Source organism: Mastigoproctus giganteus, chromosome 1 (assembly GCF_048544385.1).
Source record: "Mastigoproctus giganteus isolate SK-2022 chromosome 1, ASM4854438v1, whole genome shotgun sequence".
Taxonomy (NCBI): Eukaryota; Metazoa; Arthropoda; class Arachnida; order Uropygi; family Thelyphonidae; genus Mastigoproctus; species Mastigoproctus giganteus.
This window is the reverse complement of record NC_143575.1, coordinates 210,699,482-210,727,064: the sequence shown is the minus strand read 5'-3', so window position 1 is coordinate 210,727,064 and position 27,583 is coordinate 210,699,482. Positions and strand designations below refer to the sequence as shown.

Sequence of the window (27,583 nt, the reverse complement as noted above, 5' to 3'; positions counted from 1 at the left end):
TAGGCCTAATGACTCTGATGAGTATAATAAGAAACTGTACAGGGAAATAGAGTGGGCCAGTAAATCTGAGAGTCTTATAATGGGGGATTATAATTTCCCAGATATTGACTGGAATTTGTGGGTTGGTCACTCACACACTAGCAATGTTTTTGTGGATTTATTGGATGATTGTCCCCTCTACTTGCCCTCCGAACATCAGCATGTTCGGAGGGCAACTAGAGGGAGTAATACTCTAGATCTGATTATCAGTAGTGATTCTTCATGCATTAAGAATCTACAGATAAAGGAACCACTAGGTGGCAGTGATCACAGTGTGTTGAAGTAGGATTTACTCAAAGAGGTAACTACCATCAGGGGTAAAGAGAGGGGGTTTTTGCTTTCATAAAGGCAACTACGGTGGTCAGACACAGTATTTAAATTCTATATACGGTGACATCAACTGATGATGTTACCAACAGCAAATTCAAAATGGAAAGCATTCAGTGTTGGGTCCATTACTGTTTTCTGTATTTATAAATAATATTGATGATGGTATATCAAGCTTAATGTCCAAGTTTGCAGACGATACAAAGGTTGGCAGGGTTGTAAAGGACACTACTGATGTTATGCTGCAACAGGATCTGGAGAGGTTGAGCTGATGGGCTGAGAGGTGGCAAATGAAGTTTAACATTGACAAATGTAAAGTACTACACATGGGAAACAGCAACCCCAGAGCAATGTATCAACTCTGTGGTACTGCACTGACAGTGGTAGAGAATGAAAAGGACCTGTTGAGCAGGCAGATATGAAGTTCTCTGAGCAGTGCAGATGGGCTGCAAGAGTATCTCATGGTGTCTTGTCAATGATATACAGGAATTTTTCTAGCAGGGATAAGGAGGTGATTATTTCCTTTTATAAGGCAATGGTCAGGCTACACCTTGAGTACTGTATACAGGTCTGGAGGCCTCACTTTAAGAAGGATGTAGAGCTGCTGGAATGAGTACAGAGAAGGGCAACAAGATTAATGAATGGAACAAATGGTAGCTCTTATGAAGAAAGGTTTAAGTTTTGCAAATTACAGTGTCTGGAGACTAGGCACCAGCGAGGTAATCTGATTGAGGTGTATAAGGCCTTGAATGGTTTGAGCATGCTCAACGCTGATGGGATTCTTCCTTTTGCTCAGAATAATCACCTGAGAGGGCATAAATTCAAATTGAGGAAAGACATATGTAGGATGGATGTGCGGAAATTTGCCTTTAGCCAACAGGTAGTTGGATGGTGGAACAGACTTCCATCCCTTGTTGTGGAAGTTGATAGCCTAAATAAATTTAAGGCTCAGCTGGACAGGTATTTCGAACGAACGGAGGGGTGAAGTGGACGTTTTTTTTCTGGCTGATGCTGCATAAGCTTGCTTTCTTGCATCATATGCCGCTACTAATGCTAGTTCAATTTTCTGTTTTGCTGGATGAAAAACCCGAGTTTTCAGGAGAAAAAAACATGCTACCATCACCTGAGCCCGACTAACTCAGCCACGTTGTGAAAAAGACCCATAAAAATTCCTTCCTTCATCAATGGGATTTGAACTTGGGTCTTTTCTAGACGGTGTAGGGAGAAAGGGCAATTCTATCAACTGTGCTACCCACAAGGGCTTCAGTATCATATAATCAAAACCTTCCCCTCCTACCGACGTAGCAAGTTCTATATCACACTGATTCTGTTTTCTGCCCATTCGATCATATTTCCTGAATGAACTGACTGTGGCCATACATTTTTCTACGTACTTTTAACGTTGACGGTTTTACTTCTTTGAGCGATAAAGCTATGATTCTGATACAGTCCACAATTGAGAAATGTTTCCATGCCTTCATTACTTCAATAGATTCGTAATAATTTTTTTCTGAAATCCATTGTAACGATTTTCTGATGGAATGAGTTTTAAAGGTGGATATAATGCCTTGATCTAATGGCTGAATGAAAGAATTTGTATTAACCCAGTACAACTGTGGCAGAAGGAACATAACTTCAACATTTGGATGACTTAAATCTTTTGGATAGCCTGGTGTGCTATTCAACAATAATAAAACTTTGAAATCTAGATTTTTCCAAAAGTTCAACAAGTAGAAGTTCAATAGCACAGAACGTAACACGGGAATTTCCCAACAAAATAAAATATGTGGATTTCTCAATAATTATTTTTTTGACTAGCGAGGTCAACGGCGGAGATTCAAAAAGAGTAGAAAGGTTGAAAAATTACATCCAACATAATAGTGGGGTTTTCCCCGCACAAAAGGTCAAAAATAAACTGTTATGCAAGGTTTACCAAAATTCTGTAACCATGTTAGAGCGAAACCGTGTTATATAAGTACCGTATTGTGTGAGGATTTCTGCAATTTATCAATCATGTTAGAGTGAATCTGTTGTAGAAGTGCCTTGTTATATGGGGGTTGCCTGTACTATGTAAATACCCTTATTCACTGAATTTTTACCATTCCTTGCAAAACGTTCCTTAGTTTCTGTGATTTCTTAAAATCGATTAAGTTTTAAGACTTTTTTTTCAGGTTGATAACATTATTTAGGAGATGACACCAGAAGGATCTGCCCAGGGTGCAAAAGACCGCAGCTACGCCACTGGTCACATCACGTGTTTATCAAGGGGAAATCTTGTCTCACCAATCTGATTTGATAGTATGATGCAGAAACAAAGGAACTAGATACAAAAAATAATTTTGATATACTATATTTGGATTTCAGGAAAACTTTTGATACTGTTGCACATAACAGATTGCTGTACAAATTGAAGCAGTGTGGAATTAAGGGCAAGTAACTACTATGGATAAAGGGATAGATGAGTGGATGTTGTGGTTGTTACAGTAGGGGTTTTTAGGAGCATCTCCAATATTGTCTGTAAATTGTATGTGTCATGAGATCAATTTTCTGTTTGCTTAACGAATAATCCAAGTTTCCAGGGTGAAAAAATCATGCCTTGCCTTAAACTAACTAACTCAGCCACATTGTGAAAAAGACCCATAAAAATTCCTTCCATCACCAACAGGACTCAAACTCATGTCTTTTCCACTCAGTGTAGGGAGAGGACAGCAATCCTACCAATTGTGCTATCCACAAGGGTGGTTGAATGGAAGAAGACAGAGTGATAATCAATGGACACTGCTCTTTCTGGACTAATAGTAGTAGTAGTGGCATGTGATGCAAGAAAGCAAGTGTATGAGCTTATGCAGCATCAGCCAAAAAAAAAAACACACCATTCCCTCTAAATGCCTGTCCAGTTCCTCCTTAAATTTATTCAATCTATCAACTTCCACAATGACAGATGGAAGTTTGTTCCAGCAATTAACCACCCGCTGGCTAAAGGCAAATTTCTGCACATCTATTCTACATCTGTCTTTTCTTAATTTGAATTTATGCCCCCTTACGTTCGTAATCTGAACAAGTGGAAGGATCCCATCAGAATTCAGTGTGCTCAACCCATTCAAGGCCTTATATACCTCAATCAGATCACCGCGCAGGTGCCTAGTCTCCAGCCACTGCAATTTGCAGAACTTAAGCCTCTCTTGGTAAGAGGATCCCGTCATTCCCCTCACCAATCTTGTTGCCCTTCTCTGTACATGCTTAAGTAAATCTACATCCTTCTTAAAATGAGGCCTCCAGACCTGTACACAGTACTCAAGGAGTGGCCTGACCATTGCCTTATACAGAGGGACAACCACCTCCTTCTCCCTGCTAGCAAAATTCCTATATATCATTGACAAAACCCCATGTCCTGCTCTGACAGCCTATCTGCATTGCTCAGAAAACTTCACATCTGACTGCACAATTACTCCCAGGTCTTTTTCATTTTCTACCACCTTAAGTATGCTACCACACAGTTGGTACGTTTCTCTGGGGTTACTTCTACCCATATGGTGTACTTTGCATTTGTTAAGGTTAAACTTCAGTTGCCACTTCTTCGCCCATCTGCCCAAATTATCTAGATCCTGTTGCAGTAGCACACTGCCATTACTGTCATTAACAACCCTGCCAACCTTTGTATCATCTGCAAACTTCGACATTAAGCCTGATATACCTTCATCAATATCATTGATAAATATACAAAACAACAGTGGACCTAACACCGAACCCTGTGGGACACCACTAATAACAGTCCACGAAGAGCAGCACCCATTGATTACCACCCTGTCTTCTCCCACTTAACCATCCTTTTATCCATTGTAGCAACTTACCCTTAATACCATTCTGCTCCAATTTGTACAATAGTCTTCCATGTGCAACAGTGTCAAAAGCTTTCCTGAAATCCAAATATATGATATCAAAATTATTTTTTGCATCCAGTTCCTTTGTAACCACATCATAATATCCTATCAAATTTGTCAGACAAGACTTTCCCTTAACAAACTCATGCTGTGTCTGAGTTATTGCTGCAGTCTTGTCTAGATGATCCTGCAATGCATCTTTAACCAGTGACTCCATTATTTTACCCGGAACAGAAGTTAAACTAACTGGTCTGTAATTACTCGTGTCACCCTTCAATCCCCCTTTGTGAATTGGGGATACATTTGCATATCTCCAGTCAGTGGGAACCTCCCCTGAGTCCAAGGATGCTCTCATAATTATGGCTAAGGGTTTGCTTAGTTGCTTTGCCGCCTCCTTTAATATAACTGGATAGATCCCATCCACCCCAGGTGCTTTTCTTATGTTTAACTTCAACAATTTCTCCTCCACTTTGCTTTCAGTTATTACAAAATCATTAAGTATCCTGCTACAATTTCATAACCTTCTGCCATTTTCGAACGTTAATAATTCCTCATGTGTGAATGTAGATGCAAAATACTCATTCAGTTTGTTTGCTATCTGAGCAGGAGCATCAACAGTCGAACCATCAATGTCAAGTGGACCAATCAGATTCATCCCCTTCCTTTTAGAGTTTATATAAGTAAAGAAATCCTTGCTGTTTTTCTTAGCATCTTTTGCCAAGGATTTCTCATAATCTGCCTTCGCCTGCCTAACCTCCTTTGTGACCTGATTACAGACTAGCTTATATCTACTAGATTATCAGACTTATCAGACTAGCTAATGTTATTACTAGAGTCCAAACTCCCACACCAGTTCGGTGTTGGGCCCACTGTTGCTTTCTACATTTATCAATGATATTGATGAAGGTATATCAGGCTTAATATCCAAGTCTGCAGATAATACAAAGGTTGGCAGGGTGGCTAATAACACTAATGACAATATGCTACTGCAACAGGATCTAGAAAAGTTAGCAGATGGGCTGAGGAAATTGCAATTGAAGCTCATCATTGACAAATGCAAGTACTGCATATGGGTAGCAGCATTTCTGTTTGAGTTCCGATGGCACATCTCTTTTCTATCTTCTGGGTGTAGGTGGGTTGAAATTTATAGGTTTCTCTGTTTTTCTTGCCTCCTGATATGACGTGTTCAGCTCTGCCTTAAGTCACTGAATTTCTTTTTTCTTTCCACCTCTGGCCCAGTCATGTGTAAGCTAGGCATTCCTCCTTGGCAATTAATGCAGATGAGTTTCATAGCTGAACACGATGTTGTTTTGTGGCCCTTTGCAGCACATCGAGTGCATGCAAGGACTCCACAGTAGGCCATTTGCAAGTGTCCATATTTCTGGCACACAAAAGCACTATAAGAGATTTTGGACATACGGATGCACTAGATAATTGATGTAGCCAGCTTTGATCTCAGTAGGAGATGTCAGTGAAGTGAACATCAGGATGATGCTTTTAGTGGAAAAAGGTTTCCCATCCCTACATGCAGAAATTCTTTTAATATGGATCATTCTGTGGTTTTAGTTCAGAGCAGATTTCCTCCTCAGTAACCTTGAGAAGGTCCCACTCTGAAATGACACCACTTGATGAATTTGTTGTTCTGTGTGATATTATGGTAATCGGTATTCCTCCGAATGATGCTGCTAGGAGTAGCTGACTCAGTGTGCCTGTCATTTTTTGGTTTCAATTAAGAGGTTCCCAGAACGAAGCCTCTTAACTGATTTAGGGGAAACTGCTAACCTCTTTAAACCCTTCTGTATAAAAAAAAAAAAAAAGAGCGACATTTTCCCAATAGGTTTCTCAGTGCTGGAATGAATGATTAAAAATCCTGGGATATGCTCTTATGGTGTTTCAGTTCAGGGTTGCTTTGCCACATTAGGATTATATTTTTCAGATAGGGATTGTGTTGAAACCTTTTAATAAATAAGTTTATCAGGATTCATAGAGTTTATTATATTGGTTCAGTGCCCAGGATCCCCCACACACAACACAGAGCCCAAACATGGGACACCCACTACCTGGCAAGCAATAAACAAGCTCAGGTGTAGAATGCACCATACCTGCACTACCGCCAGCCACCTAAATGCTGTCCCTCAGACCATGAGGACAGGCATTGACATGGTTGACTTCGCAGGTCATCCCATTAACCAACTGCTCCTGCCAGGACCACCTGTCTTGTTGAAACAGGAGCCAAAGTAGTGTGCTGAAGCTGACCCCCCAACCACCAGGATTCACTTTTCTGAATTCCCATGGGTCGCAGCACACAGTAAACATACCGGATTCCTACGATGTTAGCCTGGAACTTAGGCTGTGGGTGTTGAATCCCAGTGATGCTAATCTGAAGAAGTCTCCTCACCATAACAGGTGCCCATGTAGAGGGGCTAAATGGGAAGTATTTAAGGAATTAATCATAAAGGCTATTAGGCTTTTCATATCAACTAAGAAATACTCAAGGCCTAGATGGATGTCAGATGAATTGATGAGACTCATGGAAGAGAAGAAAAATGCACTGAATGCATATAAATTATCAAGTGACACAGAAACCTATGGAAGATATAAACTAGTCTGTAATCAAGTCACAAAGGAGGTTGGGCAAGAGAAGACAGATTACAAGAAATCTTTGGCAAAGGATGCAAAGAAAAACATCAAAGTCTTCTTAACTTATGTAAACACTAAAAGGAACCAATAGGTAGCCTTATTTCTGGTCTTCTGAAAACAAGCTCAAAATATCACCAGGACCACCTGTCTTGTTGAAACAGGAGCCAAAGTAGTGTGCTGAAGCTGACCCCCCCAAACCACCAGGATCCAATTTTCTGAATAAAACAGCTCTGCCTTAAGTCACTGAATTTCTTTTTTCTTTCCACCTCTGGCCCAGTCATGTGTAAGCTAGGCATTCCTCCTTGTCAGTTAATGCAGATGGGCTATTATGTCAACCACATATCTAAGAGTCCTTGTTTATTATCGCTTTTCTTTCAGCCTTTATCTTTAACTCTAAAAGTCAAAAAATTTACAGCCATGTCTATCCATATCACTTTATAAGGCTGGGCCTAAATACAATCTTTACATTTGCTTTAGAGATTTGTATTGCTCCCATTATCACTTTTACAGCAGCAGCCTTTTGGTTTAAAAAAGCTAAACTTCTTATCATTCAAGCAAAACTGATATATACACAGAGCTTTCTGCTTGCCCTCCTGCATATTTGCAAAATTGTTTCTACCCCCACCCTGGAGGTATTGACAGGAACTCTTCCCTTAGATCTCTTAGTTATTTTTCACAAATTCTGTTACCACATTAGATACAATAACACCACTGAAGTTTATAATTTGATACTTCTGACATCTAAGAATGAAAGGAAGAGGTGTTGGAACTTTCTGGTTGAATTGTGGCAACAAAGATGGACTGGCTCTTCTAAAAGAGCAATACCAAAAAATTTATTCCAGGCATCAATTATGTTACTACAAAAGTGTTAGAACCTGGTTTACAACAAATCTTTACACATCCTTTCTACTCTCTGCTTAAACTCAAAACTATTTTACTTAAACCTCCTCAATAGTGCCTTATGTGATTGTGATGCTGAAGAGAATTATATTCATCTCGTTTAATTGTCTACTTTACAAAGACTTCAGACAGAAACTTAACACTATGATCGCAAATTTCATTCGAAGTGAAAGTCAATTACTTTCTCCTAGAGAGATCTTTATTACTCTTCTAAATTTTTTTCAAAACTCGCTTTTGCAAGTCCAAGCTATAGAATCTACAGAGGACTCCTTAGGATGAGAATCAATTGGTGCAAACACAGGAAATCTACAATTCCCAATATCTACTGCTTCTGATCCTGATGCCTAAAGTTCCATTATATCACTCTATCCTCCCATAGTCATTCTTGGGAGTTCCTGCCACTGAATTTTTTCTCTCAGTTCCAGTTGCTTTGCTCTAATTTTTGATGACTGATTCCTAATGTTACTCTGGACTACTGTTTTCCAAACACCAATTGATGTTTCTGCCAATACAGTGTTTGATTTAAGCAGGATTTGCCTGTCACCAGGGTCTCTCAGAGTTGGATAAAATTACTGTTATTATTTTTACTCATTTTTATTTTTTTCTTATTTATTTTATTTATTATTTCATTTTTTTACCAGTATTGAGTTTAACTCAGTGCATGATTTTTCACTGTTCCCTATCAAGGGATGCTGTTTTTTTTTTTTTTTTTTGTCTTCTCTTATCTTTAATCTCTCTCTCTCTCTCTCATACTCATCTTGGCGTGTGTGTGTGTGTGTGTGTGTGTGTGTGTGTGTGTGTGTGTGTGTGTGTGTGTGTGTGTGTGTGTGTGTGTGTGTGTGTGTGTGTGTGTGTGTGTGTGTGAGAGTGAGAGAGAGAGAGAGATGCAGACCTCTACCGAGGTGGGATCTTTTGCTGGCAGTGCCAAGCTGGGCATCATCCTCACTCTTCTTGGTGTTGCAGGATTATTTTACATTTTTCTTTTCTTTTGTTTGTTTTGTCCTTCCCATTTTATTACACAAGATTATGCTGACTACGCTGAGATGAGTGAGCAATTGTTTGTCTCTCTCTCCTTTTTTTCCCTGTTCTTCTCAATGTTCACAGAATTTTCTTGACTTGCTATGTTTGCCTCAGTGCTCATGTATGTGTAAATATGACCTGTCACCCCACAGATGGTACACACACAGTTGTGGTCCACTTCCTCATGGCATGTGTGAGTGGTGAGTAGGCTTTCCAGGTGATAGCCTTCCTGACAGCAAAGTGCCCAGAAACAACTAAATAACACATGCACACTGCAAAAATATAGTACTACACAACATTTCTGCCCTCTTTAAACTGTTATCTATCATCACAGTGCACCAAGGCAGACTTGAACACTAACATTTTGGAGCCACTGTACATAAAAAACAACACATGTTCATAAGTGCTGTATATGTCTTGTTATGTTGTTTAGTTGTTACCAGGAAACAGTGGTCACCAGGCTGGCTTCTTTTCAGTACCTGGTCACATCACAAAAGGCAGGGTATAACTATACACACACAGTTTTTAGTGGACTAAATCCTGCACCCATAGGTGTGAGTCTTGAGGATGTTGTTGTCGGTTTAGGGATTTATTAGGTGCATCGGCAACTATGTCTTAAGGATGCCAGCATTCCTGCACCACTGAGACTTCAATACTTGAATGCTGGATAAAAGATTCCAACACAAAAGTGAAAGGACAGAATTAAAGGAGGGGAAAAAGAAAGAAAATGGGGGGGAGCACCAGCAGCTAGCGAGAACAGCCATGCCCATTTTGCTGCAACCCACATGTAGTGCATCAACTCTAACCATATTGTGCTAATTCACATGGTCTTTATTATGTACTATGTCTGTTACAAGTGTATGTTCATCAGCCAACTGTATTTGGTGTGGGCTAAAAAATCCAGAATAATTTGTGTGGGAGAATCCTACTTTTGCTCTGAGATGGGCTAACTACTATAGTCTTGGTTGAAGAAGCCTTTAAAAACGACTCCAGTCTCTGAGGGGATACAGACCTCTCCAAATGAACAAGAAGTAACAAGCCCACTATACTCCCATGGTAGACACTTGGAATATCTTTTCTCTTCACTCTGTATGACTAAAGAATTTATCATACAAAGGCTGACTGATAAGAAACCACACAAACTGGTTACTGAGATATTACACTTTCATGTCCTAAAACTATTTAATTTTGGATTTACTTTACAAAAACCATCTTAAAAATTCAATTTAAGCAAAGTATATAATATTATTTTGAGTGGACTGAACTGTGGCTCAAACAACAGTTTCCATGTGTGCCACTGTAATGCTTTATTTAAGGTAAAATCAAGAGTGCTCATCAGATACTCTTTCTCTCTCTCTCTTTTTTTGCATAACAATGTGCATCTGTATCTCCACCTATGAGAAGATAATATTTAAGGAATGGTTTCACTGCCAAGTGATGTAGGTATCTGTAAGCAGTCTTTCTGCAGAAGTCACTTAATTCTACACAGCCAAAGGTTGGAGTATCCAAATCATCTAAGATTATGGTGATGCACACAGCACAAGAATGAGAAGTAGCAACACTGTCCGAAGCTTGAAATGGTTCCTACTATTTATCTTTTCTGAAAGTACGAACATAATGTATGATAAAAGATATACAATGGATTTACTTTACAAATTGGGATATGTGTTATATAGCAGATTGAGGTATAACACATATCCCAATCACAGACATGTAAATTGCAGCAAAGGATAAGCCATTCCATCCCCATCATAATCTTGATTCAGTACTGTGCAATTTCATTCTCTTTTCAGAAGAAGTCATTGATTTTAGTTGTCATAAGAGGCTGTACAACAGGAGACACAATACAGTAAGGTCCTTTTTTGAATTATGGCCTCTAGCACCATTCTGAAGAGTACCAAGCATAAATGTAATGCAATTAGTAAGCAAGGTATTTAAAGCAGCCATTACATAACAATACAATTATTCATTAATAAGAGATTAAATTACTCTCCCTTTTAAAACAATTTTATAAAATAAATAGCTTATCAGTAAAATTATGTTATAAAAAGGATAAAAAATAACATTAATGCGGAATGTGAATGTTTGTGATAAAGCTCAGCAAGAAGTTTGAGGATGGTATCAATTACTCACTTCTGTACCTTTCTTCTCAGCTCTTTTGATTTTTCGCAATTGCTGCAAATAAAAAAATTTAAAATAATAAAGTACAAAATAACGTGAAGAAAATACATTTTGCATATTCATGAAAATAAACAATTCAGTCTCTCACAGATCAGAGACAAATTAAACAAAAAAAAAGAAAAAAAAAAAGCGAAATAGAAATAGAGATGATGCAGATCGTCCCATTAAACACTCTTGAACTCTGTGAGCCTCAGATCATCAAAATACGATCTGGGGCTAATAGAAGTCACATTATTACAAGTTAGGTTTTCTGATTTTAAGCAAGCCTGTAATGAAATTTTCTAAGCAGAATTTTAACATAAACTCACTGGATGTATACAAGAAAATAAAATGTACATTATATTACAATATTGTACTATAATTCTACTGCACATAAAGGTTTTCTTTCATTTTATAGTTCTAGCAATATGTCCCCATCATCTTTCTAAACAAAGTCCACTCTTAATGCAATTCATCACCACTCTTAGTGCAATTCATTTTTCAGCTTGAAAGAAAGGCAACAAGAAGCTGGCCAAAAAAAGGCTTTTGTATTTGTAAATTCATTTCTGGCAAACTACCTTACACTGACTTTTGCCATTACAATTGAACTCCCAAACCATATGTTCTATTTCCTAGGGCTACAGATTTTTGGAAATATTTAGGGAAATGGGTAAGATATGAAAAACCACCAAAAATTGACAAATTTAGATATTAGGTTAATCAACTCAAGAAAATACAAAAGGTACAATAACTATTGTTTTGGAATTAACACATTTTTGCATTGTTAAAAGTAATTTATTTCTTGAGAATTTTGGTGAAAGGCCATGGGATAATCTAGTGCTATTTGTGAACAAGATTATCAAGATTATTAACAGTTAAGAATTCAGAGTTTTTGAGTTCCATGATTTGTACATGTAGCAATATGATCACTCACACACTAGCAAGGCTTTTGTGGATTTATTGGATGATTGTTTTCTACATCAGCATGTTCAGGAGGCAACTAGAGGGAAGAATACTCTTGATTTGATTATCAGCAGTGATTCTTCATGCATTAAGAATCTGCAGATAAATGAACCACTAGGTGGCAGTGATCACAGTGTGCTAAAGTGGGATTTACTCAAAGAGATAACTACCATTAGGGGTAAAGGGAAGGGTTATTGCTTTCGTAAAGGCGACTACGATGGACTGAGACAGTATTTAAATTCTATACAGTGGGACCAACTGATGATGTTACCAACAGCAAATGCAAAATGGGAAGCATTTAAAGAACTTATCTTGGAAGCTACTAGGCTATACATACCAACTAAGAAATATTGTTCAAGGTTTAGGCCTAAATGGATGTCAGATGAACTGATGAGGCATATGGCAGAGAAGAAACATGCATGGGATACATACAAATTAACAGGTGACACAGAAGCTGACTGATATAAGCTGGTCTGTAACGAAGTCACAACGGAGGTTAGGCAGGCAAAGGAAAATTACGAGAAATCTTTGACAAAGGATGCAAAGAAAAACAGCAAAGAGTTCTTCACTTAAGTAAATTCAGAAGGAAGGGGATGAATTAGATTGGTCCACTTGATATCGGTTCAACTGTTGATGATCCTGCTCATGTAGCCAACAAACTAAATGAATATTTTGCATCTACATTCACACATGAGGAGTTATTCAAGGAGGGGATTGCCTGAGGTGTATTCAACTCTAGCAGTAAGCTAGAGAATCTTGTAATAACTGAGAGTAAAGTGGAGGAGAAATTGTTGAAGATAAACACAAGAAAGGCACCTGGGGTGGATGGGATCTATCCAGTTATATTAAAGGAGGCAGCAAAGGAAGTAAGCAAACCCTTAGCCATAATTATGAGAGCTTCCTTGGACTCAGAGGAGGTACCCACAGACTGGAGATGTGCAAATGTCACACCAATTCACAAGGGAGGATCAAAGGCTGACACAAGTAATTATAGACCTGTGAGTTTTACTTCTGTTCCAGGAAAATTAATGGAGGCACTAGTTAAAGAAGCACTGCAGGATCATTTAGACAAGACTTCAGCTATAGCTCGGACACAGCATGGTTTTGTTAAGGGGAAGTCTTGCCTGACCAATTTGATTGGATACTATGATGCAGTCACAAAGGAACTGGATGCAGGGAATAACTTTGATATTATATACTTGGATCTTAGAAAGGCTTTTGATACTGTTGCACATGGAAGACTGCTGCAAAAATTGGAGCAGTGTGGCATTGGAGGCAAATTGCTGCTGTGGATAAAGGGGTGGCTGAGGGGGAGAAGACAGAGAGTGGTAATCAATGGACACTGCTCGTCATGGACTAATGTTATTAGTGGAGTCCCTCAGGGCTCAGTGTTGGGTCCATTATTGTTTTCTGTATTCATAAATGATATTGATGAGGGTATATCAAGCTTAATGTCGAAGTTTGCAGACGATACAAAGGTAGGCAGGGTTGTCAAGGACACTACTGACACTATGCTGCTGCAACAGGATCTGGAAAGGTTGAGCAGATGGGCTGAGAGGTGGCAAATGAAGTTTAACATTGACAAATGTAAAGTACTACACATGGGAAACAGCAACCCCAGAGCAACGTATCAACTCTGTGGTACTACACTGACAGTCGTAGAGTATGAAAGAGACCTGGGGGTGGTTGTGCAGGCAGATATGAAGTTCTCTGAGCAGTGCAGACAGGCTGCAAGAGTAGCTCATGGTGTATTGTCAATGATATATAGGAATTTTTCTAGCAGGGATAAGGAGGTGATTATTCCCTTGTATAAGGCAATGGTCAGGCCACACCTAGAGTATTGTATACAGGTCTGGAGGCCTCATTTCAAGAATGATGTAGAGCTGCTGGAACGAGTACAGAGAAGGGCAACAAGATTAGTGAATGGAACAAAGGGGTGCTCTTACGAAGAAAGGCTTAAGTTTTGCAAATTACAGTGTCTGGAGACTAGGCACCAGCGAGGTGATCTGATAAAGGTGTATAAAGCCTTGAATGGTTTGAGCATGCTCAATGCTGATGAGATTCTTCCTCTCGCTCAGAATAATCACCTGAGAGGGCATAAATTCAAATTGAGGAAAGATAGGTGTAGAATAGACGTGCGGAAATTTGCCTTTAGCCAGCGGGTGGTTGGTTGGTGGAACAGACTTCCATCCCTTGTCGTGGAAGTTGACAGTCTAAATAAGTTTAAGGCTCAGCTGGACAGGTATTTTGAACGAACAGAGGGGTGAAGTGGAAGTGGTTTTTTTTTTTTTTTTTTTGGCTGATGCTGCATAAGCTTGCTTTCTTGCATCAAATGCCTCTATTAATGCTAATGCTAATGACATAGCACATTCACTGAATATCAAATAACTTTAGACTGTCATGTTTGTAAAGAATGTTTCCACAGCAAACTTTCATTTGGTTGTTTGAACAGAGAAAAAAAAAAAAAAACAAGTTAGTTAATGTAGGCATGAGAGCAAATAGTAATAACTCATGATTTATAACAAAATAAGTCAACCCATCAATTTGAAAATTTGTTACAAAGATTCCTAAAACATTTTAAGCACTGAAATTTTGAAATGGATCAGAGCTCCTGTTCCAAATTTACAATAATATTTCTGTAGGGGAAAACCATAGAGGAAATGCTATGAAAATAAACTTAGAACCATCCAAGGGGCCAACAGACCATGTACTGAAAAACTTGAAGCAATCTGCATTTTTCTTGTCAATTAATGTAAACATATACTTTCATTTATGGCAATTTGTGGGGGGGAGGGTTAAGGGTTGGAAAGTGTAACTGGATGTGAAAGTTTCTCAAGGGACAAAAGAACGTAGGTTGAAAATTTCACTCTGACCTGACTTTTCATTGTAGAGTAATATACAATATCCTTTCATTTACATGAATAGATTTCTGGGTGGGGGAGACTATGATTGATCTTAAAAGCTTTCAAGGGAACAGCAAAACATACACTGAAAACTATCAATTAACTTTATCTCATTAAGTAACACCTAAACATCAAATAACATCCTTCTATTACAAGTTTACTACACTTCAGGCATATTCTATTTTTTTAATAAAAATTAATATAATTTTTTTTTCTGTGATTAACTGAAGTGAACAGTACAGTTAACTTCTTATCAATTAATTATTAGGCTTATGACTTTACAGAACACATAATAAAAATCTATAGTTTTAAGTTTGCAAAACTTAGCCGTTCAGTTTAATTACAACTACAAATTATTTAATATTCTCTTCCTGCACACCCTTTTTTCTTAATTCTCTTTTTCTAGGTATATGCATCTCTTCACAAGTGTCACCACGTTCATGAGTCATACATAACAATACAGCCAAAACAAACATAACAGACTGCCTAAAGCTAACAATACTGCAGTAAAACCTGCATTTAATCTATGAATTTCTTTTTCTCCTACACTTAAATAAAAAGGGTGCAAGAATATTTGCTGATGCTATCGAGGCAGTGTTAAGTGGGTCGGAAAACTGTTAGCTTGGGGAGGGGGGGGTACACAGAATAAAAGGTTAACAGTGGCCGCAGGCAGAGGCAAAAGTGATCCTTGCACTGCTGCTATTAGAATGAGCAGCAGCCTGGAAAGCAAGGTAATGGAGATTTCCAGGACTGCTGGGAGTCATAATGGAACAAGTAAATACTTGGCTGTGTGTGGGTAACTAAGAGTAGGAACAGGTGCATGCATACTTGCATGTACACCAATACTAGGAGTATAGTTAATAATTTTGATGAGCTTGAAGTTCTAGTCAAGACATCAAAGGCAGCTATTGTTGGGATATCAGAGACGTGGTGTCACACAGATATAAGCAGTGCAGAATTGGAATTTGGGGAGTACAATGTGTACTGGAAGGATAGACAGGACAGAAAAGGAGGAGGGGTTATGCTGTTAGTTAAGAAACACAAAATCTAAGGAAGTGCATCCAACTGATGTTGGTGGACAATGCAGTGTTGAGTCTGTTTGGTGTGAAATAAGCACTGGGACAGGAAAAATGAGAGTAGGTGTGTATTATAGGCCTAATGAATCTGATGAGTATAATGAGAAATTGTGCAGAGAAATAGAGTGGGCCAGTAAATCAGAATGTCTTATAATTGGGGGATTTTAACATTCCAGATATTGACTGGAACTTGTGGGTTGGTCACTCACACACTAGCAAGATTTTTGTGGATTTATTGGATGACTGTTTTCTACAGCAATATGTTCGAGAGGCAACCAGAGGGGGTAATACTTTTGATCTGATTATCAGCAGTGATTATTCATTTACAGATAAAGGAACCACCGGGTAACAGTGAGCACAATGTACTGATGTGGAAATTATTTAAAGATGTAACTACCATCAAGGCTAAAGGGAAAGGCTATTGCTTTTGTAAAGGTGACTGCAGAGGTCTCAGACAGTTTTTAAATTGTGTACAGTGAGATCAACTGATGATGGTACCAATGTTGAATTCTAAATGGGAAGCCTTCAGGGACTTAATTTTGGAGGCTACTAGGCTTTTCATTCCAACTAAGAAATACTGTTCAAGGTTATAGGCTAAATGGATGTCAGATGAATTAATGAGGCTCGTGGCAGAGAAGAAGAATGTATGGAATACATATAAAGTATCAGGTGACACAGAAGCCAAGCCTATGGCTGGTATAAACTAGTCTTGTAATCAAGTCACAAGGAGGTTAGGCAGATTACGAGAAATCTTTGGCAAAGGATGCAAAGAAAAATAGCAGAGTTCTTTACTTATGTAAACTATAGAAGGAAAGGGATGAATCAGATTGGACCACTTAACACAGATAGGGTGACTTTCGATGATCATGCCCAGGCAGCTGATAAACTGAATGAGTATTTTGCATCTGCATTCACACATGAGGAGTTATTCAATGAGGGGAGTGCCAGAGGTTTATCAAACACTAACAGGGAGCTAAGTGATTTTGTAATAACAGAGCAAATTGGAGGAGAAATTGTTGAAATTAAACATAAAGAAGGCACCTGGGGTGGACAGGATCTATCCAGTTATATTAAAGGAGGCAGCAAAGGAAGTAAGCAAACTCTTGGCCATAATTATGAAAGCTTCCTTGGACTCAGGAGAAGTCACCATGGACTGGAGGTTTGCAAACGTATCACCAATTCACAAAGGGGGTTCAAAAGGTGACAGAAGTAACTACAGACCTGTTAGTTTAACTTGTGTTCTGGGGAAAATAATGGAATCACTGGTTAAAGAAGCACTGCAGGATCATCTAGACAAGACTGCAGTAATAGTTAAGACAGAGCATGAATTTGTTAAAGGGAGGTCTTGTCTGACCAATTTGATTGGATACTATGATGTGGTCACAAAGAAACTGAATGCCAAAAATAATTTTGATATTGTATATTTGGATTTCAAGGAGGTTTTTGATACTGTTGCACATGGAAGACTGCTGTACAAATTGGAGAAGTATGGCATTAAGGGTAAGTTGTAACAATGGGTAAAGGGATGGTTGAGTGGGAGAGATGACAGAGAGTGGTAATCAATGGACATTGCTCGTCATGGACAAATGTTATTATTGGAGTTTCCCAGTGTTCAGTGTCGGACCCATTGTTGTTTTGTATATTTATCAATGATATTGATGATGGTATAGCAGCTTTAATGTTTGCAGATGGTACAAAGGTTGGCAGGGTTGTTAACGACAGTATGCTACTCCAACTGGATCTAGATAAGTTGGGGAAATGGGCTGAGAAGTGGCAACCGAAGTTTAACATTGACAAATGCAAAGTACTGCATATGGGTAGCAGTAACCGAAGAGAAACGTATCAACTGTGTGGTACTACACTCAGGGAAGTGGAAAGTGAAAGAGACCCAGGGGTAATTGTGCAGTAAAATATGAAGTTCACTGAGCAGTGCAGACGGGCTACCAGGACAGGTCATGGAGTCTTGTCAATGATATATAGGAATTTTGCTAGCAGGGACAGGGAGGTGATTATCCCGTTATACAAGGCAATGGTCAGGCCACACCTAGAGTACTGTGTACAGGTCTGGAGGCCTCATTTTAGGAAAGATGTAGAGTTGCTAGAATGAGTACAAAGAAGGGCAACAAGATTTGTGAGGGAAACAAAGGGGTACTCTTACCAAGAAAGGCTTAAATTCTGCATCTAAATCCTACTCTCCAGCCGATGCAAATTGCATCGGCTGGAGAGTAGGCACCTGTTAGGTGATCTGATTGAGGTGTATAAGGCCTTGAATGGGTTGAACAAGCTGAATGCTGATGGGATTCTTCCTCTTGCTCAGACTAAGAACCTGAGGGTGCACAGTTTCAAATCGGGGAAAGATAGCTGTAGAATAGATGTACGGAAATTTGTCTTTAGCCAGGGGGTAGTTGATTGATGGAACAGGCTTCCATCTTTTGTTTTGGAAGCTAATTGCCTAAATAAATTTAAGGTTGGGCTGGACAGGCATTTGGAACGAATAGAGGGGTGAAATGGGAAGGGATTTTTTTTTGGCTGATGCTGCATAAGCTTGCTTTCTTGCATCGTATGCCTCTACTAATCCTAATGCTAAACTTTGGGGGAAAAATAATAAATAAAAAAATAAAAAATAAATAATAATTGCCAAATTTCTATTTGTCTGATTTTAATGAAATTTGGGATGACTCAACGAATCTTTCGCTCTGTCCAGTATGAGCTGGAATCAGTTCATCCAAACCAGTTGTTAAAAATTTTGTAATCTGTGAACCAGTTGTTTCAAAATTTTCAGTTTTTACAAAAATTTCTTAATTTTCATAAAAGCTGAATAATCTTATAGAGTAGTATAGAAAATAATACGGTGTATAAAATGAACTTCTAGTAGAGTAATTAGAGAGCCATTTCTATAACAGCGCATGCACTTCTTATTTGTCACAGGCTGCAATACACATTCAAGTTCAGCCTGACACAAGAGTAGATTGAATGTCTAGTTTATTATTTTACTAATAGAGTCAGTCATGCATGTTTCATCCTGTATATTGATACATGTATATCAATCATACACATGTATATTTATATATTGATACATGTGTATCAATCATACACATGTATATTGATATATGTGTATGCGAGTCAACTGTCATCACTGCTGAAGTTCTCCCTGTTCAGAGAGATAACATTTTATTTCTTGTATTAATTTGTCAAAGTTGCACTTGCTTAACTGTTTTGCTATACAATTCAACACAACCAGTCATAGTCGGTGTGTTTGTTACAAGTAAATTGCATGTGATAATTCAGTGTGCAATACTAACTGGGCTGTTATAAGATTGAAGTGTTCTATTTAATATTATTTTACATTTATAATGAAATGCCAGAAAAGTACTATGGACTGGTTTCCAATAAAATGACAAAATCATTAGTCAGAAATTCTAGTATTGAAAATAATAGTTTAAATAGTGAAAACATAGATGGCAATAATTTTGGTGATCAAAACATCTTAAATGTTGAATCATCTGAAATGGAAGAGGATTTATGTTATTGTGAAAATTTAGTATCAGTTCGTTTTGGTCTATAATTGGCTTCTTGTTGCCTTAGATCCATCAAAGCAGTCTGGAGAGCTTATCCAGTTCTTTATATTTACTTTTAAAAATACAACAAATTTTCTGTAATGGAAAAAGGATTGAAAAACAAAAAAAATTTTAAAAGACCTGGCATTAATGATTGATATTTCGGATGAACTTGCATTATTATCAAATGCACTGCTAGTAAGAAGGAAAGGCAAATAAGCTAATCAAACAAACAATTCACTTTTTCATACACTTAAAAGACAGTTTTGGTATTCATGAAAATAAAATTAATGAAATGTTAGAAAGGATGCCTTTAACTTCACAGGGTTTGAAGATAATATAAGGTTTAAATCATTGCCATGAGACAAAGTCAGAGTGTATTATTGAAAAAATTAAGGCAAGATTATTAAACGACGATTACATTAAATATAAAGATAATTTTAGGTCATTCAAGTAATACACCTAAAATAGCTGAATTATTCAATGTTATGGATCCCACTTCATGGAATACTGAAGCGGTCAATATTCCATTTCTTTTCCCAGTTTTCAAGGTAAACAGGAGAATAAAAAGTGCATGAATTAAATAAATTCATAAAATCTGAAGTCGATTTAAATTATTTTCATGCCTATATAGAATAAAATTCAATCAAAAAATCTTCCTGACCTGGAAATAAGGAAAGCAAAGCAAATTATGAACACAACTGCAATTAGTTCTGCAGAAGCAGAAAGAGCTTTAGCTGTAGCTGAATATCATTTGTAATGATAAAAGGGTGAATTTAACAATTAAACAGCTCAAACTTCATGACAACTGATTTGCTGGGGATACCACTAAGTTCCTGGAATCCGATACCATATGTTAAATTGTGGATGGGAAATCATAGATCTGCATTAGATAACAGAGTCTGTGTACACCAAAGATTATGGAGATCATGAAGCTATTTGGACATTATTACCTAATTAGTAATGAGGTATGTATTTAAATGCTTTAAAATAATAATTTCTTTCTTTCTTTTATCAAGATGTTACTTTTTTAATTACTGTCTGTTAAGTAATAAATAATATACTTCAATATTCTTTAAAATATTTTTATTGCATTGTAAACTTCAACATGATTATTTTACACTCTTTTTAATAACTTAAACAGCTGTTGTTGTTGTTATTTGGTTTTTAGGAGCATTAGCAACTAAGGCCATATTACTCTGGGGATATGCGGTGGTCATTCTCTGACCTTTCCGCATTCTCTGTATTTGGTGGTGACGGGCTCGAATCCCGGTTTAATCAAGAAGCGTGTGCTACGCACTGCTACTCCTTCCCACCTGGCTACGGAGGCGCCACTTAAACAGCTCGTGTAATATTTCATAATACAAGAATGACAGACATTTCTTTCTTAAACAATATTATGGTTTGTTTACTCATACATCCTTTCTTTATATTTTTGTTTCAAATGTGCATGTTTTATTTCATTTAATGAAGCAATACTTTTTTTCTATTGTAATAAAATGTTTTTTTATTATTGTAATATAATTGTTATATTGTGATATTATAATTTTTATTATTTTACGTAAAAATGTTTTTTATATTGTTAAGTACGACTCCCCATGGCTCAATGCATTGCCACTTCCTATGGACCTATGGAGAAAGGTACAAAAATAAATTACTGTGTTAACATCCCTTAAATCAGAATTTTTTTTATAGGGAACTGGTTGTTAAGATTTTGGCAGTGGATGGAGATGGATATGACGAAGATAATAGGTGCTTATACATATATGCTAAAGTGCTTAAATATTCAAATATTATTCTTAGATTTCATTATTTGGAGGTTATTTAGAACTAAAATAATTTCATCTTAAAAAAAATTTGTTTGCAGCTTGTACAGTGTGTGTGTGTGTGTGTGTGTGTGTGTGTGTGTGTGTGTGTGTGTGTGTGTGTGTGTGTGTGTGTGTGTGTGTGTGTGTGTGTGTGTGTGTCAAGAATTGCCTGTATATTTAACCAACCAACAACCCCTAAACATGTCCCTATAAAAACAAAAGAAAGTGGCTCAGAGGATTAGGATTAGGGGCCGGCACAAAAATCCAAAACACTGGTCATTATTTATCTATTGTAGAAACATTCAAACCTTGGGGAAGCAAAGTTATTTCAACAAACTATATATGATATGGTATATTCTGAATATCAGTATTAGCATTAGCCATATGGTGCAGAGAAGCTAAAGGCTTTATCTCCAACCAGCCAAAAATAAATAAATGAATAAAAAGTAATGATAAAAAATAAAATAAACCACCCATTTGATTCCTTGCTCACATAGGTGCCTATCCAACTAACCTTTGGATCTCCCCAAGCTATCAGCCTCATCTGCCCATGGAGGAAACTTATTCCAATTTCCAGCAATGCAATCTAAACCTCTTTCCCTATAATTTTAATTTATGGTCACAAGTTCTGTGTGACATTTATAACAGTAAAAATTTGGCCCTCATTCATTTTTCACTATTGGCTTGTCTACACTAAAGCTCACAAACAGCTGTAAAAAAATATATTTTTATTTTCTCTCTTTTACAGTTGTGAAAGTAAAAAATAGAAATTTAGGGATAAAAAAAAACAACATATATCTCACAGGTCTCCGATTTCTTTCTTTCTTCTTTTTTTTTTTTTTTTTTTTTCCTGGAAGAATTTTTGATTTTTAAAATTCTGCTAGCAGTATACAATGCTTGGCCTTCAGTTAAATGGACTGCATTAAATATTATATTTATTCTTTTACATTTTTAATGAAAAATGTTAAATATAGAACTTTAAGTGTAAATACACAATTCTTTGTTCCTAATAGAAAACTACAGTAGTAGTGTGAACAGCATTGATTTAATTGTATCTCATATTGTGACTACCTTCATGAGTTACCATGAATTGTACTACTTCAAATAAGTAATGCTTCACCATTGGAGAAGACTACTGTTACTTACTCTCAGTGGATACCACCACACAGACAGCACTGTTTCCAGGCTTGCTGGCCGATTATTGGTGGGTAGGTACCCTAGTATCGCAATCATGCCAACCGAGTTATGAAGTAAAATCACAATATGAGAGATACCAAAAGATGTATATAGCAATATTACTAGTAACATTACAATATGAGAGATGCCAAAAGGTGTACATAGTAATATTATTATTACTATGTAAACAAAGTACATATTAATGCGTACTTTGTGTACGTTTTACTATGTATATTCATAGTTTATAATGCCTTGTGCATTTATTTCTTATTAGAAAAATATTAAAATACAGTAGAATCCGGATAAAAAAGTTTTCCAAGGTAGCAGAGGTTTAGAACTTCGTGAGAAGTTCTAAACCTCCACTAGAAGGTTTAGAATGTTCGGTTCTTCTTAGAAGGGAAGCTGACCTAATGGTATGAAACATTAGCGACGCAAATAAAAATGAAAAGATAAACGTACATAAGTTAAGGATAATTTTTGAGTACTATTACAGAATTTATACATATTTAACTCTGCCTATGGGAAACATTTTTAAACTGAGGACTTCTAATTGCTTAACATTCGGTTCATTAAACCCATTACTAGAGCAGCAAAGCAACGGGCACAAAGTGGCAGGAGTGTTGTGACTCGGGGGAGAACTGAGAGGGGCGATTCTCCAACGCATCACAGCCTAAAAAAAATGTACAACTTGTGAAATGTTTGCCGAATTATCTCGAACGGAACATGATATTGCCATGGGGGATGTCTTTGTGTGTGCGCGATGTAAGGAGTGTAAGGAAATCAGGCGACAACTCAGCGTTGTTATGGGGCTAAAAGAGAGTTTGAAGGACAGGGTGGATGCCCTCGAAAGATCTAAATTGAGGGGCCCATCAGGCTCTCAGCTGCCCACATCAACGCCAGAGCTTGCACTTGGTCATCACACAACACAGCGGCAACCCCCAAGGCAGATTGCGCTGGTCCCAAAGGAACTAGTAGTTGTTGGTGACTCTATTGTCAGGGAAACGGGGAACATCCTTTGTAAAAAGGATAGGTGGAACAGGACCAGGGTATGTCTGCCAGGGGCAAAGGTTGATGACGTTGTAGAGCAGATATCATCTTTTAGGGGCACAAAAGGTGATATAGTTGTACACGTTGGCACTAATGATATTAAGAGTAGGAGACCGGCAGAATTACTTAACAAGTACAGGTCACTGATGAAAAAAAGCCGTGAATTAGGGTTGAAGTTGAAAGTGTCTGCAATTCTGCCCAGACACAATAGGAGGGAGTATATGATGAGAGCCTTGTCGATCAATTCGGCCCTGGAAAGATTGTGCAAGGCTCAAGGGATAGAATTTTTTTCAGCCTGGACTGTACTTGTTAACAGGAGAGACTGCTTCTACAGGGATGGGATACACTTAAATAGAAAAGGTGCAAGAATATTTGCTGATGCTATCAAGGCAGTGTTAGGTGGGTCGGAAAACTGATAGCTGGGGGGGGGATACAAGGACTAATAGTTTAACAGTAGCCGTAGGCAGAGGTGAAGGTGATTCTTGCACAACTTCTATTAGAATAAGTAGCGACCTGGAGCGAGGGGTGTTGGGGGTTTCAGGGACGGATGGCAGTCATCGTGAAACAGGTGGGTATATGGGATTGTAAGAGTAATTAAGAATAAGAATAGGTGCATGTATACTTGCATGTATACCAATGCTAGAAGTATAGTAAATAAATTTGATGAATTTGAAGTGTTGGTCAAGACATCAAAGGCGGATACTGTTGGGATAGCAGAGGCGTGGTGTCACACAGATATAAGGAATGCCGAACTGGAATTTGGGGAGTACAATGTGACAGAAAGGATAGACAGGATAGGAAGGGAGGAGGTGTTATGCTGTTAATAAAGAAAAACATAAAATCAAAAGAAGTGCTTCCAGTTGATATAGATGAACAGTGCACTGCTGAGTCAGTTTGGTGTGACATAAGCACTGCAAAAGCAAAAGTAAGAGTAGGAGTGTGTTATAGGCCTAATGACTTGAATGAGTACAATGAACAATTGTACAGAGAAATAGAGTGGGCTAGTAAATTGGAATATCTTATAATGGGGGATTTTAACTTCCCAGATATTGACTGGAACTTGTGGGTTGGGCACTCACACACTAGTCAGACTTTTGTGGATTTATTGGATGATTGTTTTCTGCAGCAGCATGTTCGAGAGGCAACCAGAGAAATTAATACTCTTGATCTGGTTATCAGTAGTGATCATTCGTGTATTAAGAATTTGGAAATAAAGGAACCACTAGGTGGCAGTGATCACAGTGTACTGACGTGGGATTTACTTAAAGATTTAATTACCATCAGGGGTAAAGGAAAGGGTTTTTGCTTCCGTAAAGGTGAGTACAATGGTCTCCGACAGTTTTTAAATTCTGTACTGTGGAATGAACTGATGATGTTACCAACAATAAATTCTAAGTGGGAAGCATTTAAGGAATTAATTGTGGATGCTACTAAAAGTTTCATACCTATTAAGAAATATTGTTCAAGGTTTAGGCCTAAATGGTTATCTAATGAACTAATGAGACTCTTAACAGAGAAGAAAAATGCATGGGATGCATATAAATTATCAAGCGACTCAGAAGCCTATGGCAGATATAAGCTAGTCTGTAATCAGGTCACAAAGGAGGTCAGGCAAGCGAAGGCAGATTACGAGAAATCCTTGGCAAAAGATGCTAAGAAAAACAGCAAGGATTTCTTTACTTATATAAACTCTAAAAGGAAGCGGATGAATCTGATTAGTCCACTTGACATCGATGGTTCGACTGTTGATAATCCTGCTCAGATAGCAAACAAACTGAATGAGTATTTTGCATCTACATTCACACATGAGGAATTATTAAGGTTTGAAAATGGCAGAAGGTTATGAAATTGTAGCAGGATACTTAATGATTTTGTAATAACTGAAAGCAAAGTGGAGGAGAAATTGTTGAAGTTAAACATAAGAAAAGCACCTGGGGTGGATGGGATCTATCCAGTTATATTAAAGGAGGCGGCAAAGCAACTAAACAAACCCTTAGCCATAATTATGAGAGCATCCTTGGATTCAGGGGAGGTCCCCACAGACTGGAGATGTGCAAATGTATCCCCAATTCACAAAGGGGGATTGAAGGGTGACACGAGTAATTACAGACCAGTTAGTTTAACTTCTGTTCCGGGTAAAATAATGGAGTCACTGGTTAAAGATGCATTGCAGGATCATCTAGACAAGACTGCAGCAATAATTCAGACACAGCATGGGTTTGTTAAGGGAAAGTCTTGTCTGACAAATTTGATAGGATATTATGATGTGGTTACAAAGGAACTGGAGGCAAAAAAGAATTTTGATATCATACATTTGGATTTCAGGAAAGCTTTTGACACTGTTGTGCCTGGAAGACTATTGTACAAATTGGAGCAGAATGGTATTAAGGGTAAGTTGCTACAATGGATAAAGGGATGGTTAAGTGGGAGAAGACAGAGGGTGGTAATCAATGGGTGCTGTTCTTCGTGGACTAATGTTATTAGTGGAGTCCCACAGGGTTCAGTGTTAGGTACACTGTTGTTTTGTTTATTTATCAATGATATTGATGAAGGTATATCAGGCTTAATGTCGAAGTTTGCAGATGATACAAAGGTTGGCAGGGTTGTTAATGGCAGTGTGCTACTGCAACAGGATCTAGATAATTTGGGCAGATGGGCTAAGAAGTGGCAACTGAAGTTTAACCTTGACAAATTACTGCATATGGGTAGAAGTAATTCCAGAGAAACGTACCAACTGTGTGTTTTTTTTTTTTTTTTTTTTGGGTAGTTGTTGGCGCATCGGCTTCTGTGGCCATAATGCACCCCCCAAGGTTTTTGCAGTACTTTGATCCAAGACCGAGGCGGGATTCGAACCCGCGACCTTTGGGTTGCCAGGTAGGCACTTTACCCACCCGGCTAGCCCAGTCGGCACCAACTGTGTGGTACTACACTTAAGGTGGCAGAAAATGAAAAAGACCTGGGAGTAATTGTGAAGTCAGATATGAAGTTTTCTGAGCAATGCAGACAGGCTGCCAGGGCAGGTCATGGGGTTTTGTCAATGATATATAGGAATTTTTCTAGCAGGGAGAAGGAGGTGATTGTCCCTCTGTATAAGGCAATGGTCAGGCCATGCCTTGAGTACTGTGTACAGGTCTGGAGGCCTCATTTTAAGAAGATTGGTGAGGGGAATGAAGGGATCCTCTTACCAAGAGAGGCTTAAGTTCTGCAAATTGCAATGGCTGGAGACTAGGCACCTGCGCGGTGATCTGATTGAGGTATATAAGGCCTTGAATGGGTTGAGCATGCTGAATTCTGATGGGACCCTTCCACTTGTTCAGATTACGAACCTAAGTGGGCATAAATTCAAATTAAGAAAAGACAGATGTAGAATAGATGTGCGGAAATTTGCCTTTAGCCAGCGGGTGGTTAATTGCTGGAACAAACTTCCATCTGTCGTTGTGGAAGTTGACAGGTTAAATAAATTTAAGGAGGAACTGGACAGGCATTTGGAGGGAATGGTGTGAATTTTTTTTTTTTTTTTTTTTGGCTGATGATGCATAAACTCATAACACTTGCTTTCTTACATCACATGCCACTGCCACTACTACTGCTGCTGCCCTTGAAGCAGCTTTCAGAAGATTGGAGTGGTCGCAGAAATGAGTCAATGTGAAAGGAGAGTACCTAACCATTTACGATTTGCAGATGACATTGTGATCATAAGCCACAATCTCAAAGAATTAGAGGAAAATCTTAATCAGTTATGCAGAGTTAGTAAGGATTTTAGACTAAAGATGAAAATGGCTAAAACAAAAGTAATGATGAACAAGTATGCCACAGAAAGGGATATAATGATTGAAGAAGCAGTAACTGAAAAGGTGGAGTCCTATACTTAGCTGGGACAAGTCATTAGCTGCAATAATGATAAATGGCTGGAAGTGAAGAGAAGAATAAATTTTGGACGGATAGCATTCAAGAAATATAGTCACATACTGAGGAGCAATATCCCAATTTGTCTGAAACATAAAATAATGAACCAATGTATACTCCCCACCATGACTTATGGAAGTGAAACTTGGGCACTCACCAAAAGAATGGAAGAGAAGCTGA

The 27,583-nt window shown here is 38.0% G+C and overlaps 1 protein-coding gene across 1 annotated transcript in view; it reads right to left on the bottom strand.

Annotated features, from left to right (window-relative positions):
* Window positions 1-27,583, bottom strand: part of Stat92E (Signal transducer and transcription activator Stat92E) — a 478,242-nt gene that overhangs the window by 231,641 nt on the left and 219,018 nt on the right. Inside the window, exon 13 of the mRNA XM_090375942.1 lies at window positions 10,941-10,982. Coding sequence (XP_090232068.1) covers window positions 10,941-10,982 — 42 coding nt within the window. The remainder of the gene's footprint in view (window positions 1-10,940; window positions 10,983-27,583) is intronic.